Source organism: Diadema setosum, chromosome 17, assembly GCF_964275005.1.
Source record: "Diadema setosum chromosome 17, eeDiaSeto1, whole genome shotgun sequence".
Taxonomy (NCBI): Eukaryota; Metazoa; Echinodermata; class Echinoidea; order Diadematoida; family Diadematidae; genus Diadema; species Diadema setosum.
In genome coordinates this window covers 29,729,454-29,747,308 of record NC_092701.1, presented here as the reverse complement: position 1 = coordinate 29,747,308, position 17,855 = coordinate 29,729,454, and the positions used below count along the sequence as shown (strand labels likewise).

The 17,855-nt window shown below is 40.0% G+C and overlaps 1 protein-coding gene across 1 annotated transcript in view; it reads left to right on the top strand.

The window, feature by feature from the left end:
• LOC140240976 (serine/threonine-protein kinase N2-like) overlaps positions 1-17,537 on the top strand; it is an 83,202-nt gene extending 65,665 nt beyond the window's left edge. The window contains exons 7-19 of the mRNA XM_072320750.1: positions 622-731; positions 2,550-2,693; positions 4,897-4,972; positions 8,809-9,062; positions 9,860-10,014; positions 10,436-10,591; positions 11,557-11,733; positions 12,514-12,576; positions 13,189-13,408; positions 14,191-14,298; positions 15,008-15,088; positions 15,658-15,717; positions 16,722-17,537. Coding sequence (XP_072176851.1) covers positions 622-731; positions 2,550-2,693; positions 4,897-4,972; positions 8,809-9,062; positions 9,860-10,014; positions 10,436-10,591; positions 11,557-11,733; positions 12,514-12,576; positions 13,189-13,408; positions 14,191-14,298; positions 15,008-15,088; positions 15,658-15,717; positions 16,722-16,865 — 1,748 coding nt within the window. The 3' untranslated portion in view covers positions 16,866-17,537. The remainder of the gene's footprint in view (positions 1-621; positions 732-2,549; positions 2,694-4,896; positions 4,973-8,808; positions 9,063-9,859; positions 10,015-10,435; positions 10,592-11,556; positions 11,734-12,513; positions 12,577-13,188; positions 13,409-14,190; positions 14,299-15,007; positions 15,089-15,657; positions 15,718-16,721) is intronic.
• The last annotated feature ends 318 nt before the right edge of the window (positions 17,538-17,855 follow it).

Below are 17,855 nucleotides of genomic sequence, written 5' to 3'. Positions count from 1 at the left end.
CATCCTCATCACTTTTTGTTAGGCCAAGTCAGGGAGGTGGAATGAAGTATGGAAGGCACTTGTGGCTTTTCATCAAACAAGAGAACCTTGTCCTCTGAATGTGCATGAAGTCAATCAGTGTGTTCACTCCTCTGATCATCAAATTGGCAACTGTTTTTCCATTTCTCTTCGTGCCCTCCTGCTTTCCATATTGTTCCACCTCAATATGCCAGCCCAAAGATGTCTGTAAAAGTTGTCACATAAAGCATCATATCTAACCTTTTCATGTTTAGCGTATGACAGGTTTCCTGACTATTGCAACATCTAAAAAACAAAAACAAAACAAAAACAAAAAAACAGAAACAACAAAAGATATGCCAATGGGAACCAAAATTAAGTTGCGGCCCTACAAAACAAGATTCTATCCTGCCAAGGCAGTTACTTTGTACAGTCTGTTCATATTGACAAGTAGACCAATCTTCAGTATTAGTACAGGGAACTGGCATTAGACCATCAAAGTCATTCTCTATTCTGTCTTTAAAATAAAAGAAGAAAGGTTCGTTATGTTGCATAGATGTTTACCGAAAGCATGGACATAGATATAAATTTGTGGAGACCCTCATGTTTTTTCTTCCCCTGCAGATGAAATCAGTGCTGTCCTCAAGTTAGACAATGTGCAAGTTGGCCAAACACCATTCAAGCCCATCAGCAACCAGTGCTGGGACCAGAAGTTCATGCTCCACCTCGACAAGGTGAGTGCTTTAAAAATGGATGGTATCCTTAAGGAAACTGCCTCATTAGAAGTATGTCACACACACATAGACAGTCGGCACAGCGAAGAGATGCAGTTAGTCATGAGATATAACAGGACTGCACACTAACCCATTTTTTCTACTGGTCAGACTTGTCTGTCAGACCAGTAGGTATGCAGTTTTTCCTTTTTTTTACTGGTCCATTCCTGAAAAAGTTACTGATCTGACAGTGATTTTTACTGGTCCAGGACCGGCAGACCTGTGCTTGTGTGCCGCGTTTGATATAAGATATTCTACAAAATATAGAAATATATTTATGAGAGAGAGATGGATGAGGCCATGTCTTGGCATGAGAGATACATGGGAATATAATTTACTTTAAGTGACATGGCGAACAGGTTACACATAGAGGCAGATACAATGACAGGATAAAAAGCATCAACAAATATGTTTTATTGGCTGAAAGAGAGAGAAAGGAGGGGGAAGGGCATGGAGTTGTTGTATCTAATCCACGTAACGATGCACACGAGGCCATGTACTTGCAGCTGACCAACTGTAGAAGTATATTGACCCTAGCTATTGCTGGGCTCATTTCCACGATCTTTCAAAGTTGAAGACATTGCCTCTGTGTGCATGTGTGTATGCGTAGATGCGATCAATAGTCTGTGCAAAGGTTAGCGGTGAAAAAATACGGTCTCAGATGCAAGAGAGGAAATTAATCTTCTCGTCAGTAACCTTGAAAGCTTTTTTCTTCCAGGATGATAGATGTCTCCCCTCCACTTTCCCCCTCCCACGTTTTTTGTTTGTGGCATACCTGTGATACAAATGCTTTCTTGAAAATTGGTATTTTATGCGTGTCGAGAAAACTTCTTTGATCGCTAGCAGCTTCCAATGCTGAAAATGCCTCTTTGATGGCAATGCAGCTCTGCATGAAAACATTTATCTCTGATGTTACTCAGAGTATTTGTATATGAATTCTCAGACATTATAACTGATGAAAATGTTGAAAAAAAAAATTCAGTCCTTTATATCTGTTGAAGGTCAGCAATGACTATCTAATGAAATCCTTTATGGCAGAACACTGGTACTGTAAAATGCTTCAAAGTTTTGTATCAGTTGAAAGTTTATGAATGAGAATGACATAGGGAAAGGATAACAATGTGAGGCCTCAGCATTATGTGAAATATTGAATTCAGCCAGAGGGATGTGGTGCATTTCCTTTCTTTTATAGAATTGACAACTTCTGTCTCATGATAATGGTTTGTAGTCTGACAGTTAAAGGGACAACCTCCCTTTGACTGGTGAAATTCATCTGACCATACTTGCTATCAGAAAACCAAACAGATGAATGAAAGTGAGAGAGACAAGAGTTCTAGCTCAGAGCAGAGGAGCAGTGAACAGAAGAAGTTCTCTCTTTCATCAGGGGAAACCTCAGGTTTTACAGTGTTAAGGTGATCAGTGACATCATGTGTGATTTAATCATACAATGCTTTTTAAACATTTTCAACATTTTTAAGTAAATATCATGCATCTTTGCTTTACAACCTCTTACAGTGTGATTACAATATTTTCACTTATTTAGAATATGTGTATTAGGTTTTATGATATGATATGATATGATATGATATGATAGGTTTCGTACATCTATGTTTTTTTTTTTGTTGTTGTTGTTGAAAATGGGTAAATGAAATGAAGTGAAATGCCCTTGATTTGTGAAATAAAAAAAAGTTTGCAGGTGCAAAAGTATATTGTATGGCAGGTACCCAAACCTTCATTTTTTTTTCTTGTTCTTTTTTTTTTTTTTTTTTGCATGGCCAGGCGAGAGAACTGGAGATCAACGTGAGATGGAAGGACTCTCGCTCACTCTGCGCCGTCAAGTTCCTACGGCTGGAGGACTTCCTGGACAACCAGCGGCACGGCATGTGTCTCCACCTCGAGCCCGACGGCCTCTTCTTTGCAGAGGTGAGGAGATGCACCGGTTTTGTCTCCCCTGTTCTTCCTGCAATTTTTATCTCTCCTCTCCTCTGTTAGCCTGCCAAGTGCCAAGTCTTTCCCATCCTGCAGGGGGCTCCCTGCCAAAAAAATAAAAAATAAAAAATAAAAATAAATGATAATAATAATAATAGTAATAATGATAACAACAATGACATAATAATAATAATGATAATAATAGTAACAATCATAACCATAATCATCATAACAACGACAATGGCAATAACAACACCAACAACAGCAACAATAATAATAATAACAACAATAATAATCATAATAATCATAATAATAATCATAATAATGAAAATTGAACTTTTTCTTCATGTCCATGCACAAAGGATCTAAAGTCCCCCTGAAATTGGGAATCACTTTTTGCCTATCTAGATGCATGTAACATTTCTTTATTGCTCTTTGTAACCTTAAGTGATTTTGATGTGCGAATGTTGACAGCTGTGGGAAGGGATAGATATAGTGTAAGGTTGCGAGTCTTTATTGAATTTTTATTGCTGTACAATCTTTGTTTCGATGGTCATTGCATCGAAAATGTCGTTTGCATCTCCTGATCTCCGTTGGTGCAGTTATGACGAGATGGGCTGACTTTTTGTTTCCTCTTAGTATTTAAACTGGGCTTGGCTCTCTCATCGTAAATAGTCTCAAGTAATCCCTAAACAGCAATCTTTGTACAACATTGTGTTATACTCTTTTTTGATGTAGTGATTTTGGTGCTCTGTGACATCTTTTGTTATATGGGAAATAATTTTTTCTGTGATTTTTCTCTCACCGCTGCCAGAAATTGGAAAACAATATTTCTGGAGAAAGACAGAGAGAGAGAGAGTGAGAGATTATCTCTCAAAAGAGATGGTAGTGAAAAATGTGCAGACTCTCACTGGCATTCTGCAGTCTTCCTTCGTATGAGGGCGAGAGCTTTGTAAATCGAAAACAGAAACCAACGTCACAACGATCCTTGGTTGTTATGTCATTGAGACTGAGGTCATGAGTACTCCAGTGTGTATCAATGAATAAGAAAGCTTAGCTGGACTTCTTCTTCTTTTCTTTTATTGTTCTCATTTCTGTACTTTATGCTGACCCGCAGGGGATTGCATGCGTGCTGATGTGTCTGTTGTGTTTGTTTGTTTGACGATTGACACCCCCCCCCCCACACACACACACACACACACACATATGATTAAAGAGAAGCATTCAAATGTAGTTTTGCATGGTTGCAAGTGACACATTTTAAAAAATGATCACTGACATCAAGAGAAATTTCCCCCTATAAAGTGAACCCTTTTACCTGAACCATGGCATATAAGACATGTAAGACCTGAACAGGAGAAATTGGATGCATTGATGGGTAAAAATGATGAAATTTGACTCTCGGCATCTTCACACTAAAAGTAATCTGAAACCGAAATTTTATGTTGGTTTAGACTGCGGACAAATGAGGTTTGTTAAGTCATTAAAGATGTTCTGTTATTTTTATGAACAACTGTGATAGAACAAATCCATGATGTACATTTTACAAATATTATATTTTGCAAACTTGGGCTTACAAAGACACTTTTGTTGGTAGCTGAATTCACGATTGAGAACTGCTGTGACAGAATGATACAAAAGTAGTATCCTGTTTTTTAGGGAAAACTCGTGACTCCCAACATTTGTGATGATAATTACTGTGCATCTCTTTCTCGATATTGCAATATTTGTGAGTTGTTCATTTCATGAATATCAGGTGACTTAGGATAGTGGGAAAATCCACACACCACGAAATATGCCACCTCTAGAGTAAAATCCAAATCATGTTACTGTAAAACCAGAAATTTTGACGTGCATTCTAATTTTTGCAAATTTCGCGAGAACCAAGATTTTACGGAATTAAAATACATTAAAAGTTTTTTGTCTACACTATATGCATTGAATGCCAGTAGCATTTTGCAGATATTTCTTGCCGCGAAAAAGGCCAATGGCTCTCATTTGCAAAAATTTCATGCCACGAATATTTCTGGTTTTACCAATTAATCATGCAATGATTAGAGGAAAAAGGAAAGGAGCTGGAGAGATGTTTGTGTTGTAAGCAATCTGAGGAAAAATATTTGCTCCTTGTCATAAACATCTTCTCTCTTATGTTTTTTCCCTCATATGATTTTAGTTTTGTTTTGATTTGCTGTATCAGATTACGTTCACAACGCCGGTGATCGAGAGGAAAACCAAACTCAGGAGGCAGAGAAAAATCTTCCCCAAGCACAAAGGTAACCTAAACTTATTGCAGTACTGTTATACAGTCAAACTTGTCCTTAGTGGCCACCTGAACACAAGGCTGAATATATATAGTGCAGTTTCAGAGGGCTAAAAGAGGGACTCTGCCACTTTGGCATACATGCGTACCTCTTGACTGTTCTCATTTCATAGAAACATCTGTCTGTTTCAGGAGAGAAGAAGCTCTGTTCTGATATTTAGTGAACATCAATTGTTGTTTATAAATTGTCCAAGATTGAGCAAGATTTTTTTTTGATTTTTTTTTTTTTATTTTTTTATTTTTTTTTTTTGGGGGGGGGACTTTTGCTCCCAGTTCTGTTTGTTGGGTTCAATGGTCCGCATGTATATTTGTATGTTAAGATGGTGAAGGAGGCTTGCTATGAGCTGTTAATGATACCTGTACTTGCATCTGGAAGTAATAAGGTGGCAGAAAGTGAATGGAATCTGTCAGAGTAGCATCGAGTATGAATATATGTATGTGATATATGAATATATACACTGTATATAACAGTACATAACTGGAAATAGTTTAATTTTTTTTAAAAGCAGTCATTATTAGTAGTGGAGAAAATACAATGGTAAAGCATACACTGCGCTGTTATCGTTTTGCTGGTGAGGAAGATTTTAGACACCCAATAATCCATGAAGAGAGTGCCCTGTCGCCAAATTGGCGGGGCTGGGGATTCAATTTAGTGCGCCGTAATGTAGCAGTGCTGGCTGGACCCAGCTCTCCTTGCCTCATTACACATAGTCTCACTTCAAGTCTGGCCAAACCATTTGTTCCCATTGTACTCATCCAACCCAGGACATGTTCATATAACAGACGTATGTGTGGTCTGAAGACAAGAAAAAGAAAAAAAAGATACACACTGTCTTGTCTTTGGGTGTTGAATAGGACATCATTATCAAATCAATGAATCAGTCAATCAATCAATCAATCAGTCAGTCAGTCAGTCAATCAATCATTCAGTCAATCAAATCAACCAATCAATCAATCAATCAATCAATCAATCCAATCAATCCAATCAATCAATCAATCAATCAATCAATCAATCAATCAATCAATCAATCAATCAATCAATCAATCAATCAATCAATCAGTCAATCTATCAATCATTCAGTCAATCAAATCAATCAATCAATCAATCAATCAAACCATCAATCAATCAATCAGTCAATAAATCGATAACATTGCACAGGTTGAAAGCTGCAATTTTTATCAGCACAGAAGTAGCACCATATGGGTAAGACTGTAAAAGTAAATCAGAGAAGTGCAAGGAAATGCAACAGACGAAATGATTATGCCTGAAGTAGTGCAATGTTGTTAGATAGTGTGCAGAAATTTGTGGCGAGAATTGAAACTTAAATGTACTCTCGATGGGATGTGATGAAAAGTGAAAGTTCAGAGATGCTGTCTTCTCCTTGATCAGGTTTTGTTTTCTCTCTGAGTAGTGTGTCGTCATAAGTGTTCTTGTAGTCGTGATAGATGGTGTAGTACTTCCTAATATGGCTGCAGAGTGGTGGCCGTCAGACTCTCACTCGATAAAAACTCTATGCAATACTCGCAACAATATTGCCACCTACAGTGATTTTGGTTGCTGTGGCAGTAGAACACAGTGAAATACTGGTAGCAGTTGCAAGCCACAGTGATTTGCGGTTGCTATGGCAGCAGGTAAATGAAGGCCAATCAGCTGCGAATGACATCTTCAGTTGTCATGGAGACATCATCCCCACTTTCTACAAATTACCAGATGAGTACCCACTCTGTGCATTAGGGCACCTGATACACAATGTTTATGCAGCAATGTGCATTTCTGTGAAAGCGTAGATGCTCTTAAATGTTCTTAATTCAAGATCTTCTTGAATTAAGGGGAATGAAACCCAAATATAAATGTGGATCGAGTGAATGCAGCAGTATTAGTAGAATACCTCAGTGAAAGTTTGAGGAAAGTTGGATAGTCCATTCAAAAGATATGAATTTTTAATCTTTTAGTGCAGCCATCACTGGATGAGAAGCCTACTATAGTATGTGAGGTCATGCACGAAGAATGATATGAAGAAAATATAAAGAAAATTAAAAAAAAAAAAAATCAAAATATTTCACTTTTCTTGCAGAAAAAAAGAGCACTTGATTTACATTTTTCTGAAAGCAGGGTGAATAATGTTACCCTGAACATATGTCAGTAACAAGTCGAGGGAATGTGTACTTTTCATTAAAAAAGAATAAATTTGTTGAATTTTCTTTACATTTTCATATCTTTCTTCATATATGTGACATCACAAACTGTAGTAGTCTTCTCACCCAGCGATGATAGCTGCACCAAAACTCTGAAAGTTCTCTACTTTTGAATGGACTCTCTGATTTTCCCCAAACTTTCACAGCGGTGTTCTACTAATATTGCTGCATTCACTCAGTCCAAATGTATACTCGGGTTTCATTCTCCTTGAATGGAGTGGCTTCACAAAACTCATGCCATTGAAGTGAGTTGGGGTTGTTGAGTAACCATGCCATGAGAATCGTAACAGAGAATGGCTCTGTGCCAGGGCAGTGCTGAAGTGGAGTTGAGTGGTTTATCCTGAGCACTCCCGAGATTTGGAACCTCGAGATGACGCTGGCCAACCTCAAAACCGAGATCTCTATCTGCTGTCGGCAGATCGGGAAGCGAGATGAGGGCAAATTTGATTCGAGAGTCACGTTACGTGACTGATACAGGGGCAGACGATAGCTTGTAGAAAATTGGGGCAGCTAGCTGGGATACAGTCTCTCTCTCTCTGTAACACTCCTTTATTTTTCTCTTTCAATCTTCCTTTCTCATTCTCTCTCATTATCTCTCCCTGTTTCTTTCTCTGTCTCTCTCGCTCTGTCCCTCACGTTCTCTTGGGGCATTGTAAAGTGGAATATTGTATAATGACATAGGGGAATTGCGAGCTAGAAGCAGAGCACATGATGTAACGATGACACCTCTTGACCCCGTAGCCTTTATCTTAAAGTAGCTTCACTTCCGTCCCTTGTGTAACACCCTTTGTGCAAGCAAGTGGAAAGGATCAAGAAGTGCCATTGCACTCAGGTGGAATGCCAGAGATATATTTTCTAGTAAAACAACAACATCAACAACAACAGCCACAATAACAACAACAAAAACAAAAGCCACAGGGAGGGAAAACCTTTTCCAAGAATGATACTTCTTTTCTTTATTTTTTTTACCACTAAAGGAGATTCTCTGTGAAAGGATGTGTTAGTGAGTGGAGGTAGTTCAAGAAGCAGACCAATGGCTCTCAATACCCCAACACTCCCTCCCCCTCCAACCACACACACACACACACACACATAGGTGTGCATCCCACACTGATGTCTATCTTTAAAGGATGAAGTACCATGTAATTAAAGAGACATATATTGTCATAAGCTTTGTGAGCAAGTGATGTCTGCTTTCATAATGCAGTGTCAAATTGACAATGTTCTCTACCTTTTGCAGAATTCTATGATTAAAAATACTCTCATTCCTGGTTTGTTGATCCAGAGGGATCAGAATAAAGATGGCATTTGTATTGTTATTAATATGTTATAAGAGTTAACTAGGAGATGTGATGAGATTGTTATTGGTTTTTTTTTGTGGGGGGGGGGATGGTGTGAGGTTGGAAGAGCAGGTACAGGAGGGGGACTGGGCAAATATACTAAAGCATAAAATGGATCACTGTTATTATTATATAATAATATATATATATATATATATATATATATATATATATATATATATATATTATTATTATAATTCAATCAAAATAAGATTGATAACAAGAGCTCCCTCGTTCATTGCTTCACCTTCAGGCAAAAACTTCTTGCGAGCGGGCCAGATGAACATCAACGTGGCCACGTGGGGGCGCCTCATGAAGCGGGCGATCCCAGCCAACATCTCTTCCCAGGGCCCGGGCACCTCGCCACCGACGGCGGCCCGTCCCCGCCCCCCTATCCAGAGGCTAAGCTTCGGCGACGGGGACTCGGCGGGGTCGAGAGGGAACGGCACGCCCGAGGGGGAGGCTGCGTCACCATCTCACGAAAGGCCTGCTGGGTTGGAAATACAGGTAGGTAGTGCTCTGCCACACAGGACCCCAACCCAACTCCCCTTGGGATCATCTTCCGTGATTTATAATTTCATTCTTTTACAATATTAGTCATTTACCTGTTTAGGATGAGCTGACATTGCTCTAACTTATCGTCGCTGGGGCGACAAGACCTTGTATGTACAAATTGTCAAATGTTCAGGAGAGCAACGTGGCAGCCACAGCACTATATCAATTTTTTTTTTTTTTTCATTTGACGTGCCATGGTGGCTATATTTTTGGGGTAAGAAAGATAGGATTTGGACATGACATCACTAAACTGATTATCTGGCCCTTAATCAAAGAAAGTCATTTTCACCAAAATTTGAGATGCAAGGTCTTGTCACCCCAGCTTTGTTATGTTTCCCATAGACACCTGCCCGAGTAAACTCGGGACTAGTCTTTAAGGTACAGCGTAAGGTTTTTGCTCCTTCTTCTCCTCTTCTTTTTTTTTTTTTACTTTCTCCTCCTTTTTGTTGTCTTGTTCTTTTATTTTCTGTATCTTCTTCTCCTGCAACTTCTTCTCTTCATTATTCTTCTCTTTCATCTTCAGAAATCTTCTTTTGATCATTTTTCTGTGTAAATAGCATGTTTTTATACTTATGTATTCTGAAATTTTGGCAATGCTGTAGTCGGCAGTGTCTTCATAATAGTCTCACACATGCATGCATATGTAGTACTGTCAAGTGAGGACAATTGATGTGTTCTGTAGACATATAACACAGTAAATCAAACTGTTCATGCCTAAATACCTCAGTCTCTGTCTTACCAAACAACAGGATGTCCTGTCCTCGTTCGACTTCCTCAACAACAGTCCGTCGGGGTCACCGCAGGTCGGGACGCCCATGACCCCACCGGATGCCAGGTCATCGCCCACCTTCACCCCACAGAGCCAGGGGAGGAAAGGACAAGAAATCTCAGCCATGGATGACGGGTAAGATGCTTATCATTTGCATTTCTTCGAATCTTGGCTCCTCCTTCTCCTTCTCCTCCTCCTCCTTCTCCTTCTCTTTTCTTCTTTTTCTTTTCCTTCGTTTCCTGTCTTTTCATCTCCTCTTTTTTTTCCCCTCAAAGTTCTTTTCCTTTGCATTGTATGCCCTTATTTCTCCTCGTCTTTTCTCCTTTTCCTCCTCCTGTAAATTCTTAAATTTTGTAAAAGCTTACAAGCACTGATGTCTTTGAAATACAGTGTTGTATGATATATCCAGTGCAGAAAGTAACTCTGTGATGAAATGAGTTTGTATTCTTTTCTTTTCTTTTTTTTTAAACAAGTTTGTACCTCCACTGATTTATCTCTCCTTTCTTTTCATCCCAAAACAAAACAAATCGAAACAAACCACATCGTGCCACCCCAGGACGCTGATGACCATGGACAACTTCCGGTTGATAAGCGTCCTCGGCCGCGGCCACTTCGGCAAGGTGCTACTGACCGAGTACAAGACGACGGGCGAGCTGTTTGCGATCAAAGCACTGAAGAAGCGGGACGTCGTGGCGAGGGAAGAGGTGGACAGGTGAGTGAGAGAGGACATCTCCATGCTTCCCATCATCTGAATGAAGGATTGCGCAACTCTTGAAAGGAATTTATGCCAGCAACGTAATCAGGCAATGGGGGAATGGTCATAGCAGAGAGCAAAATGTTTTCCCATGCTCCAAGAGAATGAAATGAAGTGCAACTTTGTGAAAGAGATTTTTTATTTTACACAACTCTTTGGAAAGAAGCTACTGTTCAGCCATAGTAATCGGAGGGGGGTGGGGGAGGGAGGGAGAGGGGAGATAGTCCTAGATGATGATGAAATCTTTTCCTATGCCCTAAGAGAATTGAATGAAGTAATGCTTTATGAAAGAGATTCTTACTTCTTATTGGGCTACAGCTGTATATGATATTTGCGATGCATTGTTGTCTTTGTACTCGAAAGGGAAGTGTGAGCAAGGGCAGGTGACTTTCTTGATGTGATGGCACATTTCGAGATATGTATTACAAGTTTTAAAATACAGATATGATATTGCAGATTGTGCAAGGGGTAGATTAATTAAGAACTGAATAAAAATGAACTGGCAAGGATTCGCCAAGTTGTTCTTTAACCCAAAATTCTTTAATTAAATAGCATAATTAAAATATTGTTGATTAAATAGCATTTAAATCTGTGAGAGGGAAAAGGTAGCAGTGTATTTTTGCTCTATAATGATCTACTTTTCAGGACTACTTTCACAACATCGGGATACATGCACTTAATAGACTCCTGATTCAAGGCTACCAGCAGCAGTAGTTGTTCCCCTAGGCAAGGCACTTCCTCATTGCGGAGTCTTTTTGAGGGGATCAAAAGTCAATAATTATATTATATTTTGCTTAAATAAGCATTTAAAGTGCTTTTGTAGTTGTCACATGAAATTGATCCAGAAACACTGAACAATGTATTTTAAGGCGGTATATTTTGTGATGTGACTCCTCACCAATTTTATGACATTATTTTCGAAGCTTGATGTGTGAGAAGCGGATATTTGAGGCGGCCAACTCTCTCCGGCACCCGTTCCTGGTCAACCTCTTCGCCTGCTTCCAGACGGCACACCACGCCTGCTTTGTTATGGAGTACGCCATGGGCGGAGACCTCATGATGCACATACACAACGACGTCTTCACAGAGACGAGGACAGTGTGAGTGCAGTAACCGGGCATTGTAGGAGATTTTGTGGAGATGAGTTCATTCTGAACAGATCTCACAACGTATTATTTGAATGTGATGTAATCAGTATCATGTGACATGTTATACATGTTTTGAAATCACAAGTTGTGAGTATTGTGTGAAACCTCAGCTGTTGAATGGCAAGTGTTATATCATGGCAATAAATTCTAGTACATGCTGCCCCATTGTTCATGCAGAACTATGGGAGTGTATGTTTGTCGAGAACTTGAACATCTGCTCACAGCGGATTTCTCTTTTCTTTTCTAAATGAAATATCCTTTTGTAGTTTTTGCAGGACAAATTGATATCACATCAGTTCCTAGCCCTTTTCTTAGGGGTGAGTGAGACCTTTTTTATGCCCTGAAACCTCAGCTTACATGAAAACTACAATAAATGGATGATTTGGTACCTGGCATGACTTGGATAATTTCAAAACCTCGACATGCAGTCATTGCTGTTTTCTTATCCATTGGTATATAAACCACACTTCAGAGGAAGTCCCAGAGTGTTTGGGAGGTGACAACCAAGCTATTCAAAATTGTGATGACAGAGAGTGGTTCGTGGCAAGAATGGTTTTTGACAACAGCGCATAAGGTTCATAATAGCTTGCATTGGTGAAATCATCTTGTAATCAGTTAGTAAGTATTCATGTGGGACTGTAGATTTTAATTTTCACACTAGACTTCCGTCTCCTCAAGAATACCAGGTGACACTTGTGCATTTGCCCTATTCTTCTTCTCAACCATTTGCAGATTCTACTCGGCATGTGTCGTCCTGGGCTTGCAATATTTACACGAGAACAAGATTGTGTACAGGTGAGTTCCATTTGTGTTTGAGCCAAACATCGAGGGGTCCAATTTATCACAGCTTTGGTCACAACTAGCATTTTTAAACTTGTGTCTTACTCCTGTAGTAGAAGAGGCTATACGAGAATAGTTTAAACTTTGTGTGTGAAGATTCAGTGTGTTCCCATTAGAACAAATACGGCTATAACAAAATTCAGGTCCCAAAATTATTATATCTATATCTGTACAAACTTAATTTTTATAGTTTGTTCAGCTATAATAAAATTTTGATATAACAAGAGGAAATTGCTGGTCCCGAGGACTTCATAATAACAGGAGTCGCCTGTATACACTATAGAAGAATTAGGTGTTTAAGAATATAGCAACACTGCACACTTGCACTTTTCCAAGAGTCCAGAATGAGTAAAAATCACTGTTTGACCAGTAAATTTTTCAGGAATTGACCAGTTAAAACTTAAAAAAGTGGGTACCTTCTGGTCCAACAGACAGACAAGTTGGACAGACAGGTCGCACCAAAAAAAAAAGGGGGGGTTATTGTGCAGCCCTGAGTATAGGTAATGGAGAGTGGCCAAAAGTACGATATTTTTTCTCTTCCCCGCAACAATTCTGCGTCTTCCACAGGGACCTCAAGCTGGACAACCTTCTGCTCGATCAGGACGGGTTCCTGAAGATCGCCGACTTTGGGCTCTGCAAGGAGGGCATGGGCTACGGGGACAGGACCAGCACCTTCTGCGGGACGCCCGAGTTTCTGGCTCCCGAGGTGCTGACGGAGCCCTACTATACCCGGGCTGTGGACTGGTGGGGCCTTGGGGTGCTCATATTTGAGATGCTGGTTGGAGAGGTATGGGCAAATCCCCCCTCCCACAAACTGACTTAGTCATATCAATGAATGAATGGATAGATATTAAAATGAGTATGTGAGTGAATGAGTGATTTAGTGATGGAGTGACTGAGTGATTGAGTAAGTGATGGAATAGTTGAATGAATAGATGAGTAAGTGAATTGAGGGTTTGATGAAGGAATGAATAAGTCATCAATGGAATCAGTAATTCAAATTTGTCAGCGAATAAATGAATAATTAAATGATTGAGTGAGCAAATAAGTGAATAGATTTAGCAAAATAATATGCTCGGTAAAAAATTTCAGTTTGATATTTCTTTTCAACGTGTGTACCCTGTATCGGTACCTTACTAGTAATCATAGGTAACAGTTTAGATTTGATGCAACAAAATTCGTCTGTTGAGAATGATAAGGGCGTTAAGTTGCCACTAAACCCATAGCGTTCAAGACAACTTAATGCCCTTCTCATTCTCAACAGACAATGTGTTCTATCAGAAAGCCCATAATATCGCAGCCTTTGCACAGAGTAAGTGTCTTTCCAAGGTTTTTCTCTGTTTTTTCCAGGAAAGGAAATGAAAAAAGCAAGAAATGAGTGAGTGGAGTACTTGCAGAGGATGAATGAAATAAGCATAATGTATCTGATCCGTGGCATTGGGTCATCAATTAACCCTTTGCGTGCTTTTGAATGCCGATTGGCACAGAAAACCCCATATCCTCTACGCACTCTCCAAAGTTCTTGGCACAGAAAGGGTTCGAATGTCATTTTGCTTCCTTTGTTTGCAGTCACCGTTCCCAGGGGACGATGAGGAGGAGGTGTTCGACAGCATCGTCAACGATGAGGTGCGGTATCCGAGGTTCCTCTCCACCGAGGCCATCGCCATCATGAGGAGGGTGAGTGAAGCAACCCCCCCCCCCAAAAAAAAAAAAAAAAAAAAAAAGCACTTTCACTTGTTATTTTCCTCGTGCATATGGACATTAAAAGTCGCTAAAAACAGACTAGGTTCTGACATACGTTTATTTAGATTCTAAGATGTCTCTCTGACACACCCCTAGTAACCACCGTGCCAGCCTACCTGTTGTTTTCTTCCTAAGGTCTATGTTTAAGGAAAAGATTGTTGTGAATATTGCTTGTGTAAATCTTCCCTTGATTAGGCAAGCGGCTTGGGCATTGTGGGCAAGTATTTGTTAAGTGAGTGCAAAGAGCACAGACTCTACTTTGAAGGATGATTATTGACGGGGAAAATATTTGTGGTTTGAGAACGTGCGGTCCTGATTGGCAGATTAGCACACCACCCAACAGCAATGCTGTCCAAAGAGCAGAGGTGTGCTGGTTTACTATCATGTGATGCAAACGTTCTGGTGAATGTTTTACCTCAAAGACTAAACAGCCTGCCTGATCCTGCTGCATGTATTTCAGTGATTAGGATTCAGTTTGAATGCATAGATGTTACTATGTCAGGCAAACCATGTGACAAGTACTGGATAACCTGGTCACAAATGTCAGCATGAAATATGAGAGTGTCGGTAAGACCTGTCTGTTGTGGAAGCATGGTTTTGATTTCTCAAATGTGATCCCCTTCATCTCTGTTCAATTTCACAGTTACTGAGGAGAAACCCCATGAGGAGACTTGGGTCAAGCCAGCGAGATGCTGAGGACATCAAGGGTCAGGCATTCTTCAAGGTGAGAGGATGACCAGAGGGTCTGTCACGTGATGGTCAAAGTTGGGGAGGGGGATAAAACTCTAGTTTTCCATATTAGCTTCCTTCGCAATGCTTGTGATTGGTTGTTTTAAAACATATTTCAGCCTTTGTGTAACCTACTTGGGAATGTTATGAAAATGCTCTTAGTATTTTAGTCATAAACCAGTTGTTGTTTCCCCAATTATGAAATGATTTTATCAGTCGTGTGTGAAGAAAAGTACTGTACTTGAATCTGCCTCAAAAACTACGAGCAGCAGTATGAGGAAAACAACAGGCACAAACTTCTCAATTTCAAAGCTGATAGAAATAACAGGGAACACACACTTAAATTATGTTTAATTGCTTGCTGCAAGGTAATGCTCCTATTTCTTGCCCCTCAGTTTACACCGGATGATGAAATTTGTATTGCCACACTTTCATCATCCTCAAAATTCTTGTGACTGTGCATTATATTTTATTCCTGCTTCTGTAATCACGGCATCCATATGCACTAATCATTGATCGTTCATTCATTTCGTTTATCTGTGTTGTGTTTTTTTCCACCAATAGAGTATGAACTGGGATGACCTGCTGATGAGACGTGTGACACCACCGTTTGTCCCCAAGATCGTAAGCATCTCCCTCCTCTTAGTGCATCCTCTTTTTAAAGAATGCTATGAATCTTTGCTTCCATTGTAATGATGATGATGGTGATGATGATGATGATGATGATGATGATGATGATGGTGGTGGTGATGGTTATGATGATATTGATGATGATGATGACGGTGATGACGATGATGACATTGATGGTGATGATGATGATAATGATGATGATAATGATGGTGATGATGATGATGATGATGGTGGTGGTGGTGGTGGTGGTGATGGTTATGATGATGATGGTGGTGATGATATTGATGATGATGATGACGGTGATGACGATGACATTGATGGTGATGATGATGATGATGATGATGATGATGACGATGGTGGTGGTGGTGATGGTTATGATGATATTGATGATGATGATGACGGTGATGACGATGATGACATTGATGGTGATGGTGATGATGATGATGATGATGGTGGTGGTAGTGGTGATGGTTATGATGGTGATGGTGGTGATGATATTGATGATGATGATGATGACATTGATGGTGATGATGATGGTGATGATGATGATGATGACGATGATGAATGTATGAAGAGGGTAGTGACAGAGATGATGATTTTCATATTTTTTTAGAGCAATAGCCATGGCGTTAAAAGCATAAGCAACTAAACTGATATAGGTATATGCCAGAATAATTCAAAGTTAAATTGTGATGATACATGACAGAAGCGTTCCCATCCTTTTTTTTTTTTTTGTGATCATTGAGCATCTTACCCATCTGTACTGTACTGTCAACGCTTGATAATTTTTGCATCGAAATATACTTTTTTTTTAAAGTAAAAGTGCTATGGCAATGTAGCAGGATTTTCTAGATGAATCGATTATGAAATTTTGTCAAATTCTTCACATTCAATTCAAAGTTGATCATCAAGCATGTGGCAGAAATATTGATTTTTGTGATTGGACAGTGATCTCTTTATGTCTTTTCTTAATTGTGTTTTTGTGTTGTGCCGTGTAGAAAAACCCAGAGGACGTGAGCAACTTTGACGAGGAGTTCACATCAGAGCACCCTGTCCTGACGCCAGCCAAGGACCCGAGGCCGCTGACCGACAAGGAGCAGGAGTGTTTTAAGGATTTCAACTACATCGCTGATTGGTGCTAAAGTACTACGATGAACCCCCAAAAGAGAAAAGATACTATTAAAGAAGGGATGATGAACTTGCAGATGAGAACTCGGGAGGAGAAGTGGTATTGGGAAGACGTGTCTGTATAGAGGACGTCTGAACAACTTTGTGTGAACAAAATATGCTTCCAGCTCAGAGACATCTCTCTTCTGCTTTTCTTTTCTTCTTTTTTTCAGTAACTTCAATGAACAGGGAGAGGTCTCACTTTAGTGCTGCCTCTGCCGATGATAAGTCAGTGAAAGTGTGTGCCAGTGACAGGGGCATAGCAAATGCATGTTGAGACATTCAATCAGTTTCAAGAAGCTGTCATCCATCAAGGAGGCGTGTGTGTGTGTGATCCTCGTCTTTTCCACACGTGACAGGTGCATCATGTTGTCATGGAAACGTGACAAGGTCTAAAGAGCTTGGCGAGGGAAGAACTCGCCCCCTCCTCCCATGCGTCCCTGTTTTTAGGAGAGATGACGTCCGAACTTTCTCAGTGCCCTGTGGTGCCGCGATGTGTCTGACGAGTATGGACCCAACAACCCCTCCACTCCGCGCCAGCTCACATCTGGGAATGAATCACATCTGCGCAGACCTGCCCCTTCAAGTTCGCCGAGGCTGCACTATGCGTCTTCCTCTCGCAGAAGAGTCTGTTCCGCAAAGCGCCAAAACCAAAGTTTGGCAGTCCGTGTATGTAGGCAGACAACACTGGTGCAGTTATGTTTGGATCCTGCAACAAGATTGAACAAAGGATGGATATTACTTTGCAGTGGATATGCATACTTTTCTCCATCTAGCCAATAAGGGTATAATATTACTAGTATTGTATGTGACACTGCAGAACTATCCAAGGTAGATTTCTTCTTCTCAAGTAGATGGGGAATTTTTACAAAGACTGGCCCCATGTGCATTCTTCTGTAGTAGAGCATCATAGGAAATACGTGCCCAGAAACATGACAAAATAAATTATCCAAGAATGTATGTTG